We start from the raw sequence: 25,422 nt of genomic DNA on the forward strand, positions 1-25,422 counted from the left end.
CGGGCAAAAATATTTTTAAAAATGAAAAGTATGACTGATAGCTACCTCTTTTCGTTCCTTGCGATGCGCGATACGTGCCTTTACAAGAGCCTTCCGTTGAAAAATTGTCGGAAAGCATTTTTCTTCAATGACCTCCTTCCTGTATTTCCAGCCACAAGCTCAAATCGGTATTGAGTTTTGAACCAGTCGTCTGTGAAATGCTCGTTGCACACATACACATTTTCGAGTTTTTTTTGGCATGAATCTCTCATCCCGACGTAGCTGTTCGAACCACTTCTTTGGTGATTTTTTGTTCTTTTTAGGCAAGTTTAGGAATGTCACTCCTCTTTCCCTATCCTTTTCGGTTCCGGTTTTACAGCCTGGGCCGAATATTTTAGCTCACAACTGAATTTAGAGCAGAAAAGAAGAGCTTTAGCCTTTGAGCTTTGCGCCAATTCGGACGGAATGACGTCACGGATATGCGGCCTGGCCTTCAAGATCCTTTCAAAATGGCGGCTCCCGGTGTCGAACTTTTCACTTCTTTTTCATTGGGATCGCATCCATTTCAGAAGCTAAAACAACGGTGAGTAACTCAACTCAATGTTAACTTTTTATTGGTGATGGAAAAAAATACACGGTTTTTGGAGTGACCTACTCCTTTAACAAAACCGAGGAATATAGTTAAGCTAACAGTCGAAGTCGCAATGACGTCCTGTTATAGACATGCATTTAACATTCAGGCTAACTCTATCTCGAACAAATCTGAAGAAAAAAAAAATTAACAAGATGAAAACAACGAAATCAATGTTTAATTCATAACAAAGATTCAAAACAAGATAGAGAGCATGGAAAATGCCGTCGAAATTCCAGGTTTTTAACTGATTAATTGTTAAAAACATGAGTTTGGAACGCATCTTTCATTGTAATAACACATTCACTCATAAACAAGCGCAAGAAGGAATTCATTCCTATAAGTTTACTTAAGAAACCCGCAGATAGAGATATTTTGTTTACATAATAAGTGCGTAATTTAAACGGAAAGTTCTAGAAAGAGCAAGAGCAGTCAAACTGACATGAGAAGAAATATCTCTGAATCACAGAGACAAAACACGCCATCTCTTATTACAGTGTCGACTTGTAAAGCGCTGGTTATATGTCGACTTCACATCGCCAGCTGGTGCTAGCTCAATTCTTTCCATAGGACTTGGAACTGAAGACGTTCGTTGCGGTGTAAAACTGAATGTTTCTGCGCTCCTTATTTTTGTGTCATCGATTTCAATAATGCTTCGTCCAACGCAAGCGAAGGGTGAGTTCCAAAATGTCCTTACATTTTCATTGATAGCCTTTCAATCGCGTTTTATACTATCCTACTTTGTGTATCCTAACATCCACTTGCCTGGGTTGGCATCCCAAACTCTGCCTCATAAATGGGTTGAGTTTGTTGTTAGTTCTTCTCTTTAACCTCTTCTTCTCGGTCATGTTTTCTTCCGGGTACTCCTATTTTGCTATCTTTATGAATACCGACATTTTAAAATTCCAATTTGACCAAGAATCCGAGTTTGTCTGAGTTTGTCTGAACACCGTCAATATTTTCATTCAGCTGGAACTCGCCAAGATCACGCAAAATTGTTATGATAAAATTTTTCAGGTAAAACTGACACGATATTTAATTAATCACTCACAAAAACTGAGAAAAATGCGGTTTTTTTGGTAACATTTTTATCTCCTGTCTATCTCTTTTGCGAAAGCAATTTCGGTCCTTAATTGTCGATACCCGAAAAGTTTAAAAGATAAGACCCATGTAAAATTATAAATGTACTTATTTGGTTCAATAGTTTTCTCGATAATGATGATAATGATGGTGATAATTAAGAGACTATCATCCAGATCACAGTCTTTTGTGATAATTTGGGAAGCTAATCTTCTAAAAGTTGCAGTTCAGTCATTTTTGTCTCCTTTGTCCTTCGTGGAAGCTTTGTTTATTTAGCACCCTTTGGTATTTTAAAGCCGATAGTTGTAATGTCAAAATACTGTAAGATAACGAAAACCATTTTCAAGGAGATTTCAAGTTCTTGATGCATCATCGCTAAGTTTTCCACAAATAACATTTGAATAAATTTACCGGAATTTATTAGTAATTTGTCTCACAATTTTATTGCGCATCTACGACGCAATTTGCACGAGGCGTTGTCTAATGTAACACTCCCTGAATTGGACATGTTTCGCACGTTTTCGTTACAGCAATGCGAGGCATGTTTGTAACCCAGTGTAACAGCGCCTTTTGACACGATTGCTGACGCAGAATTCTTTACAACAATTGGTACGGGAAATTGCTACTTGCATTCATCTTATAGCATCACCACGTTCTTAAAAATGATTCTTTGTCAGCACATGAATAAAGACGAAGAGGAAGCTAGAATATCAACACCAGCTATTTTTGCACAAGATGGGAAAAGGTATCTGTGAAATGCGTGTCTAGCTTGTATTATATCGCCTAAAAAGGATGCTGCTGCATTTTTTGTCAATAAAATCGGCAAGGTAGTTAATCTGACACCCATTGCTTCGCATTTTGTGTGATCTTTGAGGACAGATCTTTCAAAAACCTTCGAAGGACACGGAAATTTGGAGTTTAAACAGCAAATAACAATCAACGAAAAAAAAAACAAAACTTAATAAGATGAAAACAACGAAATCAATGTTTAATTCATAATAAAGAACCAAAACAAAGGTAGGGAACAAGGAAAATGCCGTCGAAATTCCAGGTTTTTAAATGACTGATTGTTAGAAACATGAGTTTCGAACGTATTTTTCATTGAATAAAACATTCACTCATGAACAAGCGCAAGATGGATTTTCTTTCTGTAAGCTTAGTTGTGAACCCGCAGATAGAAATATATTGTTCACATAATAAATGCGAAATTTAAACGGAAAGTTCAAACTGATATGAGAAGAAATATAGCTCTGAATGACAGAGACAAAACACACCATCTCTTATTACAGTGTTGACTTGTAATGAGCTGTTATTTCGACTTCACATCGACAGCTGGTGCTAGCTCAGTACTTTCCAAAAGACTTGAGAACTGAAGACGTTCGTTACGTGTAAAAATGAATGTTTCTGTCTTCCTCATTTTTGTGTCATCGATTTCAATAATGCTTCATCCAACGCAAGCGAAGTGTGAGTTCAAAAATGTCCTTACATTTTCATTGATAGCCTTTAAATCGCGTTTTATACTTTCCTAGTTTGTGTGTCCTAACATCCACTTGTCTGGGTTGGCATTCCAAACTCTGTCTCATAATCGGGTTGAGTTTGTTGTTGGTTCTTCTCTTCAACCTCTTCTCCTCGTTCATGTACTCCTACTTTCCTGTCTTCATAGAAACCGGCATTTTAAAATTCCAATTTTGACTAAGAATCCGAGTTTGCCTGGGTTTGTCCGTGACGAACCTCACTATTTTCATTCAGTTAGAATTCGCAAAGATCACGCAAAATTTGTCATGATAAAATTTTCTCAGGTAAAACTGACACGGCATTTTATTAATCACTAACAAAACGGAGAAAAATGTGTTTTTTGTGTAACAATTTTAACTCCTGTCTGCCTCTTTTGCAGATAAGACTCATGCAAAAATATAAATGTACTTTTCTTGATAATGATGATAAAAGTTGCAATTCAGTCATCTTTGTCTTCTTTGTCTTTCGTAGAAACTTTGTTTATTTAGCACTCTTTGGTATTTTAAAGAGACCCTGTTAGGGGTAAATTCCGACAAGCGACATGGCCTTGAAACGGTGACATTAGAGCTCTGAACTGGCGACGAACGACAGACTACTCTAGCGAAATAGAAAAAGCGACACCAGTGGCAAGATAGACCGACAACGAATTTCGGAACTGAGAACGCAGTGATTGTTTTAAACGTCTGAGTCGAAGTGAAGACGCATTTCCACAGTTTTAAATGTGTTTTCCTCTCTCACGCGCGATGTCGACGGGTCGTGAAACCCAGGCTTTCTTTTATATGCTAAAACGTCCACGTCGAATAAATCGAGTCCGTCATTGCTGAGTATTTTTTTTTTCACTCTCAGCTGAGTGAGCAGTGCCCTAAAACGCCTAAAAGCACGCTTAAGGAAAAAGGAAAGAGATCTTCGACTGTCTGCTTCATACTTTTATTAGTGGGTCACCAGTAAAAGAATATGGAGCTGTATTATCAACAAATGGCATTATGGAAGGAAAAGAGAGACAGGGGAAAGCTGCCTAAGTCTTCTCGTCTTTAGCAGAAGATAAGGGTTATGCCAAATTCAAAGGAAGATTATAGATAGGAGAGATTATCTGATTGAGGCCGTTGAGATTTTGAGTTAAAGAACGGTTTTTAAACATAAACATGGTAAAAATAGTCATAGGTTCGATTGTACTTTAGGTCCAAGTATGACTGGAAAATGGCCGAAAATAGCAATTCCAAGCGTCTAATTTTCAAAATTTCCCGGAGGGAGCATGCCCCCACATCCCCTAGGAGGTTAGCAACTTCAGCGCTCGAAAGTATGCCCAAGCCCTTAGAAAGCATGCCCCCAATATGCCCCCCAACACGCCCCCCGCCCCTTACAAAATTTTGAAAAATTGAAGTGGCTAAGAAGTCTTGTCCTTCATTCTGAGTCGAAATGTGATGCTTTAAAAGTAACCATAGAGTAATCATTAAACCCACTGACCGGAGAAATGCTGGCTCTTTATAAGAATTCCTACTGCTGAAAAGTGTTCGAAACAAGTGCAAAACATACAAGGAGTAAATTATATCCAAAGAGATACTTAGTTATATATGTACTTGACTAAAACAGTAGAGGAAACTTCAATGCGTGATAAATAATAGTTTGAGCGTGAGAGCGCAAGATTGAATTCGTTTGGGTGAGCCTCATGCTCAATGCGTGAGACTTGAGAGCACTGTGTTGGTTTTTTATTTTTTTAATAAACAAAGGTATTACGATGTGTTATACGTGCAGCTTCGTTTTAATCGAATAAGATCAAATTTCCCGACACAACTCCTCTGAGACGAAATTCCGACCGGCGACATAGGAATCTTGCGAAATGCGGACATGGCTGGTGACGAATTTCAGACAGGGGACATGGGTACCCCACTAACAGGGCTTCTTTAAAGGATATTTATAATGTCAAAATACTGTAAAATAAAGAAAACCATTTTTATGGATATTGCAAGTTCTTGATGCATCGCTAAGATTACCAGAAATAACATTTGAATAAATTTACCGGAATTAATTTTGTAATTTGTCTCACAATTTTGTTGCCATCGACGAGGCAATTTCCGAATTGCAAAGGCAAATTGAACGAGGCGTTGTCTAGTGTAACACTCCCTGAATTGGACGTCTCGCACGTTTTTGTTACATCAATGCGAGGCATGTTTATAACCCAGGTAACAGCGCCTTTTGACACGATTGCTGACGCATAATTCCTTACAACAGTTGGTACGAGAAATTGCTACTTGCACTTATCTTATAGCATCACTACGTTCTTAAAAATGATTCTTTGTCAGCACATAAAAAAAGACGAAGAGGAAGCTAGAATATCAACACCAGCTATTTTCTCACTAGGTGGGAAAAGGGATCTGTGAAATGCGTGTCTAGTTTGTATTATATTGCCTAAAAAAGGATGATGCTGCATTTTTTGTTAATAAAATCGGCAAGGTAGTTAATCTGACCCCCATTGCTTCGCATTTTGTGTGATCTTTGAGGACAGATCTTTCAAAAACCTTCGAAGGGCACGGAAATTTGTAGTTTAAACGGCAAATAATCGAAATGCGGGCTTCCTTGTTATAGTCGTAACAAACATCTCCTACTACAGGTAATGCTGTTGTTAAAAAATATATTATCTGAATTTAATCATAAACAAAAAGAGGAACCTTATGCCCATGAGTTGTGTCACAGTTTTTTTCGGTCAGTCATCTGTAATTAAGGTAATTATCCCTTTAATTCTGTAGCCCAAAAATAAAAACGACTTCTTACGTGCTCTAAAGCACTCGAGAATCAATAAAGGAAGTTATTACCAGTAACAGGTGGATTTGAAATACTCCATTTTCTTCGCCGTATGAAATTACCGTATGTCATCATTAAAACCCCTCAATTAAGTCAAATTATGCAGAAAACATCTTTGTTGTTTTACATATGTTCCGGTTTGAAAGCCAGTATGCGGTTTTCTCTTGAGCGAGCGAACTCGAGTGTTTTCGTTGTTTTCTTTCTTTCTGTATATTTGCTGAACTTTTTCGTTTAAGTGAGCGATATCGGATTCAGTAAATTGAAGAAAGCAAACAAAAAAAAAGTTAGGATGTTGCGTGAATAAATTTAACCAGCTCTTTTCCAGAGGAAAAACAAAACAAAACAAAACAAAACAAAACAAAACAAAACAAAACAGCGTTACAGATTATTAATTCAATAGACCACGTCTGAAAACATACCAAATGTCTTCTTCCACGCTACGCTGGAAAAATTTGGAAAATGCAACAATCACCGGTCATTTTGAGCGTGTGTTTGAGAAAAACTTTGGCAGGGAATTCACTTGATTATCGCGATGTCATCGCTTTCGAAAAGTTCTGTTTTCAAAATGTTTCCCGTCCACACTAAGACGCAAGTCGGCGTTCTCAGCTTAATTTAAATCAGTTTTTTGAATGGCGTTTAACTAAGTTTTAACCATCTTATATGTGGCTGCACAATATAATCTTCAGTATCCTTCTTTTCATCTAAAATTCCTGTTCTTTTTTAAATTTGAAGATAAGCTAAGCTCTAAGTTGCAATGAGGCCTTGACATACAGATAGTTATTCAATATTTAAGCTGACTTAATCAGGAGCCACCTTGAGCAAAAAAAAAAATTGACGGGAAAACAACGAAATTTTTTGTTTAAATTTTCAACTATACCAAAACAAAGGTAGAAAACACGGAAATACCATGGAAACACAAGGTTTGTAAAAAACTTTCGAAAAACATGATGTTTTTTTTTTTCCGAAACACAATATTAAACGTCTTCGGAAAAATAAAGATAGTCGTATTTGTCTTGTTACGGTCACTTAACGACTGATAATATATGTATTTTCTAGAGTATGGCAAAGCCACAGGAGTAAACTTAAATTCAGTAGCTGGAGTGGCATTTAATTAACTAACTTTTAATTTATAACAATCGCACGCTGGGCTATAGAATGTAACGTGCGCGTTCAACATCCTACCTTTTGTCCAAACTTTAACAAAACCGAGGAACCCTAACCCAAAATGTTTCTCGTCCAGACTAAGACGCAAGCCAACGTTTTCAAATTCCACCAGTTTGAAGAGCGTTTTCGTGACGGATTAGAGGAGACGGTAGGCCTAACCATAGAAAGATAGCCGTGTTTTCAAATTCCTCCCGTTTAAAGAGCGTTTTCATGACGGGTTTGAGGAGACGGTAGGCCTAACCATAGAAAGATAGCCGTGTTTTCAAATTTCTCCATTGTAGTGTGGACGCAGCCTGAGTTTTTCACCGCTTTTTCTCACAAATTGACGTAAATTTCAATGATTGACAAAGCGTTCTCTCACCAGCCGCTCCCTAGATACAGAGCGTTATTAGTGAGATTGTCTAACGGAGGCAGTACCTCCCTTCTGTTTAAGATATTCTAGATTCTTTTGGTGTGCCTATTTTATTATCTCTTTGCTTGTATAGGCCTAGAATTCGACGAATACGTTTGAAGTAAAGGCTATTGCCTGATTCAAGATTATTTTGTAGTTTTTTAAAATTTATTTCGAGATTGCTTACAGACCTTACAAGATTGCTTACAAGCAACACTATGTAATAAGGGGTGGCGTTTTGTGTCGCTGCCATTCAGAGGTATTTCTACTCATCGATACTCAGCTATAAGAGAGCGAGATGGCCGCTTGCATCTAACAGTTAATTTTTTTATGTAGGGTACAAGAAACATATTAAGCAAGTCTCGATATTTTTCTTTCCATATGACAGTTTCAGAAGCTGGCATAAGTATGGCCATCACGGTGCTTCTGATGTCTCACATGTTTTATAAACTGGACGCTCAGCAGTGTATAATTCGAGGCGAATATTCCATCCGCGGCATGATGTTAAAAGGACATACCTACATCGAGGAGAAGACCGGAATCTGGCTTAATTGTTTAGACAAGTGTGATGATGACGTCAGATGTCAAAGCTTTAACTACGTCATCAGCCAAGGCATATGTGAGTTGAACAACCGCACCAAAGAAGCCAGACCTGAAGATTTTGTTCCAGACAGCGATCGCTTCTATATTAAACGATTCAGGAAAAGAGGTATTGTTCATCTTTGAACAGTTCATCTCTATCTTTTTTTGAGGATAGTAATTGTGTCGTATACAGGCGTGCCCAGAATCTCATTACATCCCGAGGACTACGAACAAAGCCCGCAGTTTTTCGTCAAGAGTGCTCAACAATAGTGGTGTTTAGTAATGACAGAAAAGCGCCAAGAAAAAAACAATGTTTTTGACTTTTCTATTTTTAGTTCCCCTTGGATCCGTTTCCGAGTTGCCAGCTGAGTCGTGCGCCGAGATTAGGGCGAGTGAAGGAGAAGATGCAGTCAGCGGTAATTACTGGTTCGATTCAATTAAACCTGGCGAGGTAGTCCTGGCTCGTTGTGACATGTCTAAACTAGGTAACTAGACGTTAAGGGTTTTACCTCGATTTATTATTTTCAAACCTCTTGTAATAAGCCTCATCTACGCGCTATAAAATGCCTCAACTTCCAGGCTGTTTCTATGATTAGAGACTCTATATTCTACAAAATAAGGCATATTTGCGATGCGTCCAACCTTGGGGCTAAATCAATTTTTTTACGAACTTTTACATTTAAGTTATTTTACCTTTTTATTAATGTAATCTAACCAGCAGTGGCAGTTTTAATAAACCCTTCCGACAATAAACGTCCCCATAGCGAAAATAACGTTCAAGACATGGACATAGACTGTTTAATCTATGAGATGCTCTTCATAAAGAAGAAGCCTAGCTTTAAAACCCAATCGGGCTCCATCCGCGCAAAACTATTTGTTTAGAGTTAAAGCAGCAATAGCATTTATGAAGGTCATGAAGCCGAGAGCTACAAAGATGGGTTTCAGGTCTGCTATCTTCTCTCGACTAATAATTAACAGTCAAACAGGCTCTATCTTCCCCGTGCAATTGACAGCGGGTGCTCAGAACCAGAAGATTCCCACCCAGCAAGAAGTTGTCTGTGGAACAGATATATTTCAAGGAGCAGATCCGTTGCCATTCCCAGACTGGATTATGATAATGATGGATATCTGATAAAGATGTTTTGTTTTTCTTTATAAAAAGTAAAAATTTTAAAAGTTACTTAGTTAGTGATCTCTTTTGCCTATTTGCTCCTGACCGGGCTCCGTCAAATATATCAACAGAAGCTATTGCAGTTTAATCCTTTCAATCTTTTCTTCTAAAAAAGATATCGATGACTGCGCAAGTCATCCCTGTAAGAACAACGGGACCTGCACAGACGGAGTGAACGGATTCAACTGCAGCTGTGCACCAGGATTTAATGGCACACAATGTCAAACAGGTAACTGTAGCCAAAATTTATTTTCCTTCAAATGTTAGGAGTTTTTAATCTCTTGCTAAGTCGCTTGCAGTGCTTTTATTGTTTAAAGTGCTTGAAAAGGGCAGAGACATATATTTTTGCTGCTGCAAAGTTCTATTGTATATGACCGATATGTGATAATAGATTTTTGGCCTGGGAAAGCACTTCTGTAAAAACTTGTGCTAACTTTCTGGTTGCGAGGATCAGGACCGGAATCTGTTACAGGGAAATATCTTCAGAGCCGCCAACAGCACTCAACACCTAGGTCCAACGATATCATTTTAATCCAAAAACGTAACAAAAGAATATTTCACAAGGCACGGCTATTTAAGCCGAAAACACAATTCTAAAGGTTTAAGAAAAATTTTTAAAAACTCTCAACTAAACGTTATCTCATACATTTCAGGAAGCTCGATTAGCTGTAACGGAATTTGTAGTTTTCAACATTAATAACTTTCAAAACAATAAAGGGAGATAACAGTTCAACAAAAAGACTAACACAGGTAGTAATTACAGCTCAGCGCTTATTACAGATATGATTACAGGTGTTTGTTACGGTTAATGAACTGGAATAGTAAACTGCAACTTAGAAATGCAAAATGAACTAAAACAAATGTATCTAAACCGAATATGTAAAATATACTAAATAATCTGATTTTCTCTCCTCACGGTTATTATCTTTCTACCTTTTTCCCTTACAACAGATATCGATGACTGTACAAGTCATCCCTGTAAGAACAACGCGACCTGTATAGACCGAGTGAACGGATTCAACTGCAGCTGTGCACCAGGATTTAATGGCACACAATGTGAAACAGGTAACAAAAGCCAAAACTAGTTAATTTTCATTGATATTCTACGGTTTTGAATCTCTTTCTAAGCTGTTTGCAGTGTTGTATCTTTTAACTTCAAACATAGTTTTGTTATTGAGTTTTGTTGTTGGTTGTTGCAGGTTCTATCGAATGTGACCGTTATTAACTTTCTGCCTTATCACCTTGAAACAGATATCGATGATTGTGCAAGTCATCCCTGTAAGAGCAACGGAACCTGTACAGACCGAGTGAACGGATTCAACTGCAGCTGCGCACCAGGATTTAATAGGACACAATGTGAAACAGGTAATCGTAACAGATAACATCACCAACCTTATAATTCGTGTAAATAACAAAACAGCGATGTTCACAGATATTTTTGCTTATGCATTTTTGATTAAAGAAAGCACATTTTTTCCAAAACTTTCTTTTTTCTCCATAATTCTATCCAGTTGACCTATCCAAGTCTCTAAGGAGCGAAATCTGGGCCGATAAACGATCTTATGCATTTTTGGTTATTTTGCAGATATTGTTGCTGTGGGATTTGTCGTATACCGTAAAATGCCGCTTTAAGCCCTGGGCTCGTATAACTTCATAAGCGGTATTGTGTGGGCTTAAAGACGGGCAGGGGAGGCTTATTTCCGGGCGGCATATAAGCGAATAGAAATATTGTTTCGGAACGAGGAGTTATAACCTATCTGGGCAACGAATTAAAGCTAATATACCATTACATTTGTAATACATTTATTGTGTAAACGGAGAATATGTTTCAAAAACATCTCTAAAACACTAGTGTGACTGGAGCAACTGGAAAGGAACAGAACGTTATGTGATTTACACATTAGATGGGCTCGTATCGGCGGGGGGTGGCGGGGGGGGGCTTATATCGGGAATAATATCTTTGTTAGCAAATAGAAGGGTTTATATCGGGGGAGGCTTTAACGTGGTATTTTACGGTATGACCGTTTTTAAATTTCTACCTTATCCCTTTAAAACAGATATCGATGACTGCGCAAGTCATCCCTGCAAGAACAGCGGGAACTGCACAGACCGAGTGAACGGATTCAACTGCAGCTGTGCACCAGGATTTAATGGCACACGATGTGAAACAGGTAGTAGTTCGTGTAAATAATAAAACAGCAATGTTAACAAACGATTAGGAGCCAATAAAAAGGTGTGTTTCCTAGAAATTGACAGCCACTGGAAAAGGGAAAACAAAAAGAAAGTCGTCTTTGACTATTATTGCCACGAGGAAACCAAAAGATAAACCTTTTTTACGAGTTGCTGTGAAACTTTCATCTTTTTTACTTTTCCAGCAGAAATGTTTTAATTCCTTCTTTACAGTATATTTCCTTGCAAAAGTTTGCCTGTGAGCGGACACACGACCCAACGTTAAACATGCCAAACACAGTAGGGCGTGTAGTTCCATGGTCATAACCTCCAATCTGGTGAAGGGGGGACAGATGGGGAATTGACCGCATGGGTATGGCTTCGATTCAGGGCCGATTTTACACCTGTTGTGGGCAGGTGGAGGCGAAATGATGCGAAGAGTTAGTTACTTAGACGAATCAACGAATTCAACTGCAGCTGTGCACTAGACTTTACTGGAACACTGTGATTGAGATAATCGCTGTAGATAACAGCAGGTAAGTAAGGGCAAGTAATAGGGCTGAAACGCCTACAATCGATCGGCAGATGGCAGTATTGTGTGGTTGATATCACTGAAAGTTTCCCGTTAGCCAGCCACACGATTACTCTAATAAAATGTATCTTTCTATATGCCGTGTAATCACTTTAGAAATGTAAAAACTTTGGAGTGGATTTAAGGCGCCAATTCTACTTATTTTCCTTCGTAACAAGGTTCACTTGAGATTTTTCTGATATTTTTTTCGCCTTTTTCACGTGTAAAGTAGTTTATTTTCCCCAGAATTCCCTTTTATGCCCGTAATGGGACACTTAACCATCCATTGTGACATTGAAATAGTAACACTTAGATCCCTTTGTTTTTAGACATCGACGAGTGCGCAGCACAGGTCGACCCATGTGATGCTGTTGCCAACTCTGAGTGCAAGAATACGGATGGATCGTACAACTGCCAGTGAAAAGATGGATTTGTAAAGAACGGTCTTAATTGTGAAGGTGCAACACAGTTTTATCATTAGTAGGGATATCTTCTATTCTGTTTTAATTAGCTATAGTTAAAAACTTTATTTGTCGTTATGTAAGGACGGTTTGTCACATTTAAGAATCTTATTTCTCAAACTCATTAATTATTCATGAGCTGATGATCCAATCAGCTCGCATCAATTGGGTCAGGTGCATGTATGTTGATACCCAATGAACATACCGATCAAGACACGGTAGATTAGTTCAAAAACTGATCAAGACACTGATCAAGAAACTTGAATTTTAATCAGTCTTAATTATAATTCTAAATACAGCATTTTTCCCGCTTAAATCATTGCTTACAACAACAATACAGCAACATATTATTCCTTCTTAGACATCGTTACATTAATTGTACAGTTTTTGAATTTTCCTTTCTGGAAAACAACATCCGTTAAAGATTGATCCTGTTTCTCTGTGGTAAAACATGTAGTTGTACCAACAACACTTGGACCTAGGATCTTTGAAACTTTAGACACATTTTCTTCTGTAGGCTTTTCGTACTGCAACAATGCATTAGAACGATGCCCCGACCTTTCGCGAATCAATTTTTCTTCAACCCCAGAATTGAACAGGGAGGAAACACAAGTAACGCGCAAACTGTGAGCGGTTTTGCGTTTAAAGCCTGCCGCGTCGCACATGTCAGGCAAAATCTTGTTCAAGCTGTTGATGCCTACGGGCGCTTTATCGAATGCGAACCTAGTTTTTGATGGCTTAAAGTAAAATGCAGTAACTTCCTTTGCATGAGTCTCAACTAACCCTACATACAATCTGAATATCTCAACAAGGCACGGCTCGTGCTTTTCCTCAATAGAATGACAAACGTGCTTGACCACTCGCGGCACATACGTTAGATCACAAAGACTTCCATGATAAGTTTTAGAGGCATTTTCTTCAAACTTAATAAAATTTGGACCAATTTCAAAGTTGTTTACAACAATATTTCTGTGATCTCCCCCCCGCAACCCAAAAACTTTTCCGTTGTAGAAATAGATCGTGTTCAATAACGACTTAGCTGATGTAGTTCCCAGCAATTTCTTTTGCCAGAATACTGCTTCTTCTTGCTCGCTCACAAACTCCTTTTCCTCTTTCTTACACTTAATGTGAAGCCCTTCTCGAACGCCATTCTTCATCTCGGCATCTAAGCAACGTCGGAAAAGGACAAACCTTCAAAAAATAACACACAAAATTAAAGTCCTGAAACAGTGCATTTTAAATTACTAACCAATTCGCTCTAAAAGTTGTCAAGTACCTTTTGTCACTAGCGTCCAGAGGATTCAAAGCTTCTGATCCATTTTTCTCCTCCAAATAACGCTTGAGGGCACAAATGATACCATAAACAGACTTCGGAGGGTATCTTTCACCGGACTTTTTAGCTACCTCCATCACAAATTTTGACAACCAATAGTTCAGCGACAGAGCGTCCATTCCAGCAATATCTACACTCACAGCGGTAACATTGTGTAAATCGTAGTCCTTGAAGAGACCGCCACAATCTAATACCGGAACTTTAACCTCTCTCAACCTCTGCCATTCGGCAAAAATGTTCACAGCCCACTTGTTTTTATACTTAGTTGAAACTGGAACAGCATCATTCACCAAAACATTTTCTTGAGAAGAGGTTTTTGGACCTCGAAAACGTTCTGATCTCCACTCGATCTCCATCACGCGGCATAATGTTAATTTATTAAAAATTCAACCTTTAAAACTTGCCCACATGGCCGCATATAAAAGATTCATTTCATTTACCATATGAATAAAAAACAGACAATAGCCTATTGAGCACGCCTACTAATTACCTATTCTTCGAAAAAAATTCTCATGCTACTTTGAGAAGCCAGCTCAAAAACTCGTGCTTCCTTTTTCATCACGGGTTCCAAACACCTCGAAACAATAAAAGCACTCCGCCTTCGGCGTCGTGCTTTCATCTGTTTCTCGGTGTTTGGAACCCCTGATGAAAAACTCGCACTCGTTTTTGATCTATTACTTAACAAGTAGGCATGTATCAAGACAAAAATAATAAATAACCCATATGAAGTTAGAATCCACTACATAGTTAATTAAAGTATCCCACATTGTATTCCTCCAGCGGTTTATCCAATGCCAGAGAGTAAACATACCTTAGTGGACAAACACTGGCGCTATTGCGATGTTCTTGCACTTAGAACCGATAAATATCATCGCCTGAAGGACAAATTTATTCAGCTATGGCTTACATACAGGTTACCCAACAACATTTGAACTGGAAATTTCAAATGTAAATATGAAGATTTTCTCGTATAAACAGACAAAAAGGTGGTAATTAATACCTATTGTAGAAGCTATATTTCGGTGGCGAGATCTTTTTACAACCTTGTTCCCAGGAAAAATGGAAACAAAGACAAATCATATAGAAATGTTTGCGCATGACCGGATGTAATAAAGTGATGTAAAATTGAACAAAATATATGAAGTGACTGTATTCAAACTACAAGTAACACCCAACGACACAGCACGACAGAGGTATCTACGGATCAGGGGAGAGTTATTTACGTATTACTTTGTTTGTTTTTTTTTAGTTGACATATGTAAGAACTACCAAAATCTGACAGATGCTACAAGAAAATATGACTACGAAAGACAATACAGCGTCAAATGTGACAACACACTCAATGGCTGGTATCGCTTCCAAGGAGCTGCAGGCACAAAAATGGTGACCACATGTCCACCGAGGGACCGTTGTGATGCAGTCTTTCCTGCCTGGTTGAGTGGTAGTCATCCTACAGTGGCTGAGGGTAAAGTCGCAAGAAATGTCTGCATTAACACGTTTAAAGGCTGTTGTGACATATTTTTCCTCATTCAATTAAAGAATTGCGGCTCCTATTATATCTACAAGTTATCAGGCCTATCTAATTGTCCTGCCCGATATTGCAGTACTGACTAATCCGGTATAGAATGTGTATGTTTCAGTAAGCTTCAGTTGAATAGTATTGGCAAGAGACTTAGATCATTGTCTCTTTTAGTGCCAAGCGGGATATTTACTTCCCGACATGATTACCTACAGCAAAACTTAACCATGACCTGGTTGTTCAAAGCATGACCAAGTTAGTCCAAAATTAGTGTCACTCATTTATAAACTTCAGCCATTTTTTTTCTCTCAACTTTTGACGACGGCTTTCAAGCTCTAAGTCCTCTAAAAGTAAGCAAAGAAAATACTTTACCCACGAAAGAAAACTTTAAACCTCCATCAACTCTTAAGCCTGGATTACGAACAACCTGACCACTATAAACAAACAAACTGCACATCGAGTTTCAGGCGTTTCTCGGGAGAAGACTTGACGACGTGACATAAGACGGCTGTTTTTTTAGGCAAGACACTGTAACGCTGTACAGTGAGCTAGTAGATGAATAGCAATCATATCAATGCGAATAGCATTAGCAAAGTAACTCGCATTCTCTTAACACAAGTCAAGGCTTTAAAGAAATTAGTTGCTCAAGTTGATTTGTTATAACTTTGCACATTTTGTCTTCTAAGAGAGCTTCTGGGAACTTTGTTTGGTCCTGCAGTAAAGATATTGAATCAAAGCAGGTCTATTGTTTTCGGTGATTTGAGCAATCCATTTGCTCTCGTTTATAGAGAAGGAAATAGAGTGTGATTACAAAAGCTTAAAATCTGATAATCTTTTCAATATTTAGTCGTGTATATAATTTGTGAAAAGTGAGGGTTATTTAAAACTTTCATAACTTCTATTCTTCAAGACAAGAGACTTTAAAAAGAAATTTTATATGAAAGCCAGAGTAACAATTTTTCTTGATTGCGCGGAACAACCATTACTTTGTGTTATCTTAAAAACTGCTCTTCCTATCGGTTTAGCTAAATTTGTTTAAAAGTTATTGAACACTTTTTAACCAGTTTTGATTGAAATTATAAGCAGTATACAACATACAATATACCCGTTTTTAGCTCGTGTGGGTTAACTTTTGTGTTGAATGTTTGTTTATCTGTGTTTTTGTTCGATTTAGTTTCTCAAAAAATGTATCTACTGTAATCGCCTGTAGGGAATGCCAAAAGTTCTTTAGTAAACATGTTTGGCTATTGCCCAGACAACAGTCAAACTTAAAAATTTGCTGACATCCCACACATTATACAAGCAATTTGCAATTGTATAAAATAGTAACTTCTCGTAAATTTAACTTAGTAGCACAGCCTAGTTTCTGTAGTATAAGCAGACCGAGAAGTTTTACAATTTTGTTTTAAATTACAACTTTTTGTTTCTCTTTAAATTTGGTTTACATTTTTTAAAATTAAAATTAAACACTAAACTAGTTGTATATCTCTTCAGGTAAATTTACAAACATACACTAAACGCCTGCATTTAAGCCACACTAGCGGCCATTTCAAAGACACAAACCACTAGGGTTTTGTCGGATTTATGAAAGAAAGCAGGTGACGTTGTGAAATATTTACACAAGGCGTGACAAAGGTTTTGGCTCACGGTTTTAGTTGCCGTAGTACCAATGAATGCGATAGCGTCCGGCGCTTGCACGTACAAGACGGATAGAGAGGAGAGAATTACGAATTCCTTGCACGGCTGAAAATGCCGGCTGATATGGAATGACGGTGGTAGAACTCTCTCGGTACAATATGGCGGATTTTACAAAAGAAATTATCTCATCTCTGAAAGTTCCAAGGCTGCTGATTTCTGTTGCAGCATTTTGAGCTGGTAAATTGTGCGTACATAATGTAGATATTAAGAGGCCAACAAAAGAAATCTCTTCCAGACATTTTGCCTGTTTCCTCAATCTATCAAAAAAACTCTTCTTTCGGTAATCTAACCAAGAAACAATTCAGTTTGTAAGTCTCCTCTTTCTTTTAGCCCAACATCTGTCTCAAAATTCTTTTTGGTGTTTCAACTTTTCTGATCAGATTGATGAGAAAATTTCAGTTTTTATCACATCGATTTACATCTAACTTCGTTTAATTCTTCAATGATATTCTTCAAGGATTTTGCCTTTCGTCATTAGGACATTATTTTGCAATCTTAGTCTTCATATTCCTTAGTTAACTCCACTGTGATAGACTCCAGGCAACGAAGTTATTTCCACAGACAGGCATCTTTCAGGGAATGATCAAATTCCTTACTTTAATTTTTTAAATATATTTAAGCTGTAGTGCTAACATCGTGTAAGGTATTTAAACAGACAATTGTCACTTATAGATATACGTCCAGTACCTTTGTTATTTGATTCTGCATATGTTAGTCATGAATATCAATACTCCTTTCTAACTTTTCTCATACAGTTTAAATATAGTGGATACAAGACAATTTCTGGCAGAAACAACAAAATGCCCAAAATTGCCTTGCTTACAAGTTGGATTATAGTTAAAAATTGTTATTATTGGGACAGTTTTTAACCCCATAAGTACCTTGTAAGTTTTAACGTCTATTTAAAACTATGAAAAAGGTGGTAAAACGACAACCAAGATAATCACTCTGACCAATCAAAAAGGACACAGATATTCGACTGAAGCAATATTCAACTCGAATACGAACTCGAGAAAAGATGTGTGAGCGAGGCTTGGCTAGGATTGCTTGAGAATATGACGCTAAGCTTTTAAACCAATCACTAAGCGTAGCGAGGCAAAGTCAAAGCCAATTAATGAGAATTACCTTGGGAATTTAGGGTAAAAACCTCTGTGTTAGTAAATTAAAGCATTCTTTCTGAATGCATGATATAGTTATAACCTGTCGGTGTAAATATTGTTTTATTGTTTAAATGTGCCACAAGTCTGGATGGAACGTAATGATGTTATCTCGAAAGATGTTTCTGTTGGGAAATCAAAACATGCCACTTAACCATGGTTCGTTTTAAACATTAACTTACCGTCAGTGTTAAACGTATAAGAAATACGGCGAAGAATAACTTCTCTTCATATAAATTTTTCCAGTCTGTTAATAACGACTGAAGAGCCTACTTGTAGAGATTTGGATGGAAATGAGGGTGGGTAAACACAGAATTGAATTCAGATTAAATTAGAAGTACAATCTCTAAACTCGGTAGTTAAGACATTTGTTCCATCCAGACATGAATGCAATAAATCTGTAAGTATATGTTTGTTTTAGAAAAACTCATGTACACGTTTCAGAATGTTAAACTAAATAAAATTCCTTTAAATGTCACGGCTGTTAATCTTTTCGGATAGCTTTTATACTGCGAAAATATGAAAGTAAACGGCCGACCTCGATCTAGTGGTACTGCCCGGTTCTCTCTGACAATGACACTTAATTTCTTTCATTGAATTCTTTATTATCCTCCACCACTTCTTTTCTTTCTTTGCAATCACCTTTTTCACTTTTCACTTCTTCTTCACGATGTCCTTCCTCTTCATGGCAGTTTGCCTCTAGTTCTTAATCGGTGAGCTTTGCATAAGCGCAAGTGCACATATCTTTGCTTCTGGATGCCAATTTCCTTTGTTAATGAGGCTTGCTAATCAAGCTTTGTGCCAGTCTGCTCTCAATTTTTCTAGTTCATTTTACAGAAGTATTTGTTTTGTAATAAACTTGTAAGCTTCCTCAGAATCACGTTTGATGATTTTACGCCTTGTTTCTTCTCGGATTTTGTTTAGGCGCTCTTTCTTTCCCTTTTCAGCTTTTCTTTTCTTTTTTCCTTTTTTTTTTTGTCTTCCGTTCTTCATTCCTGTCTTATTTAGCAAACCTTTGAATGCTCGGTCAAGACTTCGCTTTATGCTTAAAAACTTCTCTTATTTGTCACTGACATCTCCTTTCATTTGAGCAAGTTCCTCTTGCACTGCTTTAGTTTACTGTTATTGCTCACTGGCCCATGGCTGAAGTTTATTTCTGATAAAAAGTGTCCCCAAATTAGATGGGATGTTAAGTTTCTTCCTTTTTCATTTGGGACATAATTTTTTCGAATTTTTCAACACCTTTGGACACAATGCCTATATGATTAGGCCTTAGTTGTGGTGGGGACATTCTCATCAATTTAAAACAGGAGGCTTCATTTGTTTCAGAAATAAAGAACACTCAAGTCATGCTTGACCTTTTCATGATATTTTTGGGGTTGAAATCTTCTTTTCCTTTCCTTGTAAAGTTATCCAGCAAATAGGGTTGTGCATAGACTACGAGTAGTCCCTCTTTCGCTTAGTCCGTCGTGCGTGACGCGGAAGAAAACCGCGAGAAAAAATATGGCCGCGCGAAAGGAGGGACTACCGCCTAAGCCCAAGAGTTTGAATTATGCGTTGCTCTCACAACGCAAAAATATGATTGGCTTATGTTACGAGCGCTGACAACGTTGACAACATTCGAGTTACGTGTGACGTCTTGAGGGAATGTTTTGGAACCGGAGCGAATCGAAGTGGTACCAGAGCAAATCGAAGTGCTGGAATCGCGCTTCGCAAGCCGTGATGTTCTTGCGAATATGCCAACACGCTTTGGAAAGATTCAAATTTATCCAGTGTTTTGTTTGGCAAAGCTTTCCGCCTCCAACCCGACTGCGAGCGTGTTAGTGATTTCGCCGCTCAGCAGCATCGTCCAAGTCAGCGAATATAAATTCACTGAGCTTGGCCTTTCTGCCGTCCATTTGAAAGATTTAACCGGACTTTCACTTGAAACCGGACATTCACCTGAAACTTTCCGCTGGTATCGGCAAACATTTCACCGCAGTTGGATGATCTCCAATGTCAAATACATAATGTAAATTCTCGTTTGAAACTCTGCATTTGGTATTCTTTCTATTTTTTTTTTTTTTTTCAATGGCATGTTTGTACTGAGCTTTTCGAGCACTAATATGATACGTTATTAATCCCAATACTACTCTGGAAAGTTGGGATAAGAATAACGCTTTTATTTATTCATTGTTATCAAAATACACTCTACTTGTAGTACCTAAACTTAGGCTATCAGTGTTACCATTGAGCTCTGACGCGCGTGACTGCGACAGACACCACTTCCTTGTACTGCCGATAAATGTGTTGACATATTAGTTCCTAATTACTGGCTCCCTTTGTCTTATCACGTTGAAACCTTAAATACAATCTTGGACAAAATAAATGGAACATCTGGACCACCCCTCCCCCCATTTCAATGATGTCAAAATGGCGCGCTTTTGCTCCTTCGCGCCTTCATCATTACTTTGGGGGGGGGGATGGGGGATAATTGTTCCATTTTATTCTGTCCAAGATTGTAGGTTGTGCATGTTTGTACATGTCTGGGAGTATTTTGTTAAATTACTTGGGCCTTTCGTGCTTTAGGTCCTTATACAAGTACTCAAAATAGCCTTCGCTGTTACTCTCTGTTCCAGTTGACAATTTTGGTGATGAATTCCAAGGCAGCCGGCATGGAAGAAATAAAATATAAAGAAACATAAATATAGATAATGAAAGAAATATATAATGAGAACAGGCCTCACATTGTCATTCAATTTCTGCCATGCAAATTGTTCAGTCCAAAAATACTTTTTCAATGAAATAGCAAAGAATTGTGTTGTTAAAAGCATGTCAACAGAAAATAATGCTAAAGAACCCGCAAGACCGGATGCAAACTTAAACAGATACATGACGTGAGAAATGCAAGCACAGACAACAGGAATGCTTCGAGGACTATGATTGGAACACTCCTTGTCGCACTGGTAAATTTGGGCAATTAAGCAATCAAGAGCTTGACAAGTATCCGTCAGTCATTTCAACCTTCAATTAAAGGGTAAAAAAAAGACGGTTCACTGCACATGCCTTGATACCCGTGTCTCTCTTCAGCGGCACGAAGTACTGCAAGATGATAACAGTGACAATGATATGGACAGCAGTTCTGATGCGGAAAGTGACAGCGAAGATGATATCGTTATTTTGCATCTTTGCAGCTCTGATTCATCGGAAAGCGAGAGTGATTCTAATGGAAACCAACAGTGGCAGAGTATCTATTGTAACACAGGTCTCTGGCCAAGCCCGATCTGAGCGCAATATTGTGAGGTCGTTATCTCACTGTCGTGACTTTTTTTGTATTAGTTGACCCATGTAAGTGGACTGTTTGGAAGTGTTCACCGGTATGCTCCATATGGCGAAAAGAAATACATAGCCCCCCCCCCCCTCCCCACACCTATAATGCCTATTTATTTTAGTGACCCCCTCTTCATTTCTTAATTTTTTGATGATCCCCCCTCTTTTGTGCCATCTCCTTCCCCCAGGCATAAATATTGAATGGTCCCTTATTGTTCAGTATACAGACGAGCCTTCTCGAGGAGACAGACCTTTAGCAAGGACGACCGTGACAGATTGCAACGGCTACCGGAAACAAATGACTTCCGTCAATGTTCTGCGCATGTCGGAGTAGGAAGTAGCAAGGAATGACAGGCCTGCACGACTTCTCACAATGGAAACTTTTGAACCATGTGCGCAATCTTTGACTCCTTTATAATTTCGCTCTTACGAGTATGTCTTTAAGGGATTTCCCTCTTTTAAAAGATATGAGTGGTGGCTCTTTGAAAATTTGCCGTAGAGAAGGCTGGTTTTGTATCAAGAGCCATTTTTGCATTAAAACATGTTTGAGATTAGGCACTGACGGTTGATATTGTGTTACAAAAGGCAAGATATCTTTTCGGCTTTCGTATTTTTGTTGTAGTGCTGATACCCTTTCTGTGAATTTGATATCTGATTGGAGTGTCTCAATCAGATTTTTTGGATAACCTCTAGCAAGGAGACGTGATTTGAATTTAATAATGTTCTCTTCAAATATTGTTCTTGAAGAGTTAGTGCGTAAAAGTCTAAGAACTTCTCCCAAGCCAAGGGGTCAAAGATTACGCACATGGTTCAAAAGTTTCCATTGTTAGAAGTCGTGCAGGCCGTCATTCCTTGCTACCTCTAACCGTCGTCCACTCGGCACCGACCAGAAATGAAATTACCATTCAGTGGGTAGTTACCAAGGGTTAACTTTTTAACTCGCAAATTTTACGTGTGGTCGTCTGTTGTTGGTTTGCCTGTAGACCAAGAGTGCATGACATAATAACATGTAGTGTACAGTCGAACCTCCGATTGCGACAAGCTCTCATAAGCGACCGTCTCTCCTCAGCGACCAGTTTTCCAGAATACCAAAAGTCAGATCACTATATTTTGAACCTCTTGTAATCGATCACCTCTCGTAAACGACCGCGACCACTTTAGAGCTAAAAGCTTGAAATTTTCTGTTGTTTTAAACCCCCAGTGAACGTCCACTTGACAAATGATAGGGCAAAAATTGGATAATAAATCACATCGTAAGATGTTGTAACATCATCGCATTCCTAGGTAGTACAAGAGATGGAAATTTTCTCAACGGAAAGTATCGGTTTTTTTTACTCGAAATTGACTTTTCACATGAATACGACATTTAAAACGCGGGTAATTCTCTGCAGTTACCATATGCTAATGACGCAAAATTTTGACCGACAAAATGGTCTGAGTTCTCGTAAGCGACCACCTCCCGTAAGTGCTTACGGGATGTTTCACTGTAGTATTTTTATTTTTACGAAAAAAAACTTGTGTTTTTTTGCTCGAAAAACAAAGTGAAACGCCTTCGAAAAAATAAAGTTTGTCATATTTACATTGCAAGCGTAACTTGACGCCTGATAATATTTTTTTACGAGTATGGCAAAATTAGAAACGGACAATATGTTTGTCAAAGGGAAAAGAATAAATTTAAATTCAGTCGTTCGAATGGCGTTTAATTAATTAATTAAGTAAATTTTAACGTATAAGAATCGCACGCACGTAGGCCTGTAAAATATGATGTTCAACATCCTACCTTTTGTCAAAACGTTACCAAAACAACGGAGGAAAACAACAAAATCAATGTTTAGTTCGCAATAAAGTACCAAAACAAAGATAGAGAACACGGAAAATGCCCTCAAATTTCCAGGATTTTAACAAAACGATTGTTAAAACATGAGTTTCGAACGTTCCTTTCATTAGAATATAACTTTAACTCAGGCATGCAAGAAGAAACTTGTTCCTGTAAGGGTAGTTGACAAACCAGATAGAAATATTTTATTCACATAACAAGTGCGTAATAATTTAAACAGGAAGTCTTTATGGTAGGAGCAGGAGGAGTCAAACTGCTACGAGCAGAAATAGCTCTGAATGACAGAGACAAAACAAGCCATCTCTTATTACACAGTGTTGGCTTGTAATGGGCTGCTATTTGGACTTCACTTCTCCATCTGGTGTTAAGCGGCCTTCACACGGCAAATTAAAGGTGGCAAACTCGTAGTTGGCAAACTCAAGTTGGTGTGTGCGAACGGCCCAAATACAGTACGCAAACACGTTGGCAAACTGTTGGCGACAAATAGAACTTGCCTCTACTCTCGTCAACTTTTTCACCAACTTTTTCGTGTTGGTAAACTCGTTTCTGACGTGTGAACGACTGGCAAACAAGTGTTGTTAACTGTCAACCAATCAAAACACGCGCTCTGTTCACTTGATTTATTTGCGTAACACTTCACAAAGTGGCGGACGCAATTCAAGATGAACATGAGGCCACTTTTAAATTTATCGAAGAGGTTCACAATTGTCTGGCTGTGTGAAACGATTCATCTGTAGTCTACAAAGATACTAAAAACACACAAAAGAAAATGGAGGAGCCAGCGGACAAACTGGGTTTCGTCCAAACCTTTCTGTCTCTTCTCTTCTATTCTCCTGTTTCACTGTTCGACGTGAGTGCCACTGCACTAAGTCGGCCATGCCATGTTGCAAATTACCGCGTGTTGTGATTTGACGCGAGTTCGACGTGTGAAGGTACGAGTTTGCCAACTTAAGTTTGCCGTGTGAAGGCCGCTTTAGCTCAATATATTATCTTACCATTTCCCACGAGACATAAAATGTAAAAATACTGATGAAGTATGATGTAAATTCAATTTCGTGAATGGCATTTAACTAACTTGTAGCCATCTTATGTGCATGGAGGCCTGCAGAATATAATGTTCAACATTCTTCCTATTTATTAAAAAGTCATATTATCATTACTACTTTTGAAATTGAATTAATTATAAGCTTAGCTCGAAGTTGCAATAACGTCCTAACATAGATGATTTATTCAATATTCAGTTTGATTAATCACGAGCCACCTTGAACTAGAAAACAATATATTAGCGGAAAAACAGCGAGATTAATGTTTAAATTTTCAATAAAGTACAAAAATAAAGGTAGGGAACGAGGTGAGTGCCAAGGAAATTCATTGTTAAAAACATGAGTTTGGAACGTATATTTCTTTGGAATAAAACATTCACTCATAAACAAGCCGAAGAAAAATAAATTATTAAAATAAAGGAGCCCAAGAAGGAATTTCTTCCTGTAAGCTTAGTTGAAAAACCGGCAGATAGAAATATTTTGTTCACATAATAAGTGGGTAATTTAAACGGGAACTCTTAGTAAAAGTAGGAGGAGTCAAACTGACATGAGCAGAAATAGCTCTGAATGACAGAGATAAAACACGCCATCTCTTATTTCAGTGTTGACATGTAATGAGCTGTTATTTCGACTTCACAACGCCAGACTTTCCATAAGACTTGAGAACTGAAGACGTTCGTTGCGGTTTAAAAATGAATGTTTCTGCCCTCCTCGTTTTTGTGTCATCGATTTCAATAATGCTTCGTCCAACGCAAGCGGAGGGTGAGTTCCAAAATGTCTTACATTTTCATTGATAGCCTTTAAATCGCGTTTTATACTCTCCTACTTAGTGTATCCTAACATCAGCTTGTCTGGGCTGGCATCCCAAACTCTGCCTCATAAGCGGGTTGAGTTTATTGTTCGTTCTTCTCTTCAACCTCTTCTTCTCGGTCATGTTTTCTTCCGGGTACTCCTATTTTGCTATCTTTATGAAGACCGACATTTTAAAATTCCAATTCGACCAAGAATTTGAG

The 25,422-nt window shown here is 38.1% G+C and overlaps 2 protein-coding genes across 2 annotated transcripts; one reads left to right on the top strand and one right to left on the bottom strand.

The window, feature by feature from the left end:
* The first annotated feature begins 952 nt into the window (after nt 1-952).
* On the top strand, nt 953-8,640 carry LOC149104828 (uncharacterized). The gene is made up of 3 exons (XM_089271482.1): nt 953-1,285; nt 7,948-8,268; nt 8,477-8,640. Exons 1-3 carry the CDS (start codon nt 1,261-1,263, stop codon nt 8,632-8,634), a joined length of 504 nt encoding a protein of 167 aa, XP_089127608.1. The 5' UTR covers nt 953-1,260; the 3' UTR covers nt 8,635-8,640.
* Nucleotides 8,641-12,361: 3,721 nt separating this feature from the next.
* On the bottom strand, nt 12,362-14,517 carry LOC149104829 (zinc finger MYM-type protein 2-like). Its single transcript, XM_089272271.1, has 3 exons — nt 13,790-14,517; nt 13,306-13,704; nt 12,362-12,497 (listed from the first exon to the last, which is right to left on the bottom strand). Exons 1-3 carry the CDS (start codon nt 14,200-14,202, stop codon nt 12,362-12,364), a joined length of 948 nt encoding a protein of 315 aa, XP_089128397.1. The 5' UTR covers nt 14,203-14,517.
* Nucleotides 14,518-25,422: the final 10,905 nt, after the last annotated feature.

This window comes from Orbicella faveolata, unplaced genomic scaffold, assembly GCF_042242905.1.
Source record: "Orbicella faveolata isolate gen_17 unplaced genomic scaffold, um_ofav_v1 contig_34, whole genome shotgun sequence".
Classification (NCBI taxonomy): domain Eukaryota; kingdom Metazoa; phylum Cnidaria; class Anthozoa; order Scleractinia; family Merulinidae; genus Orbicella; species Orbicella faveolata.

Bases quoted from the DNA above. Each gene is read 5' to 3' on its own strand.
- LOC149104828 (XM_089271482.1), top strand. From the start codon at position 1,261: ATGCTTCGTCCAACGCAAGCGAAGG. The intron at 1,286-7,947 runs GTGAGTTCCAAA...TCCATATGACAG, and splicing joins TCGTCCAACGCAAGCGAAGG to TTTCAGAAGCTGGCATAAGT. The intron at 8,269-8,476 runs GTATTGTTCATC...TTCTATTTTTAG, and splicing joins TAAACGATTCAGGAAAAGAG to TTCCCCTTGGATCCGTTTCC.
- LOC149104829 (XM_089272271.1), bottom strand. From the start codon at position 14,202: ATGGAGATCGAGTGGAGATCAGAACGTTTTCGAGGTCCAAAAACCTCT. The intron at 13,705-13,789 runs GTACTTGACAAC...TATTTTTTGAAG, and splicing joins CTGGACGCTAGTGACAAAAG to GTTTGTCCTTTTCCGACGTT. The intron at 12,498-13,305 runs GTATGTAGGGTT...TTCACAATTAAG, and splicing joins CTTGTTGAGATATTCAGATT to ACCGTTCTTTACAAATCCAT.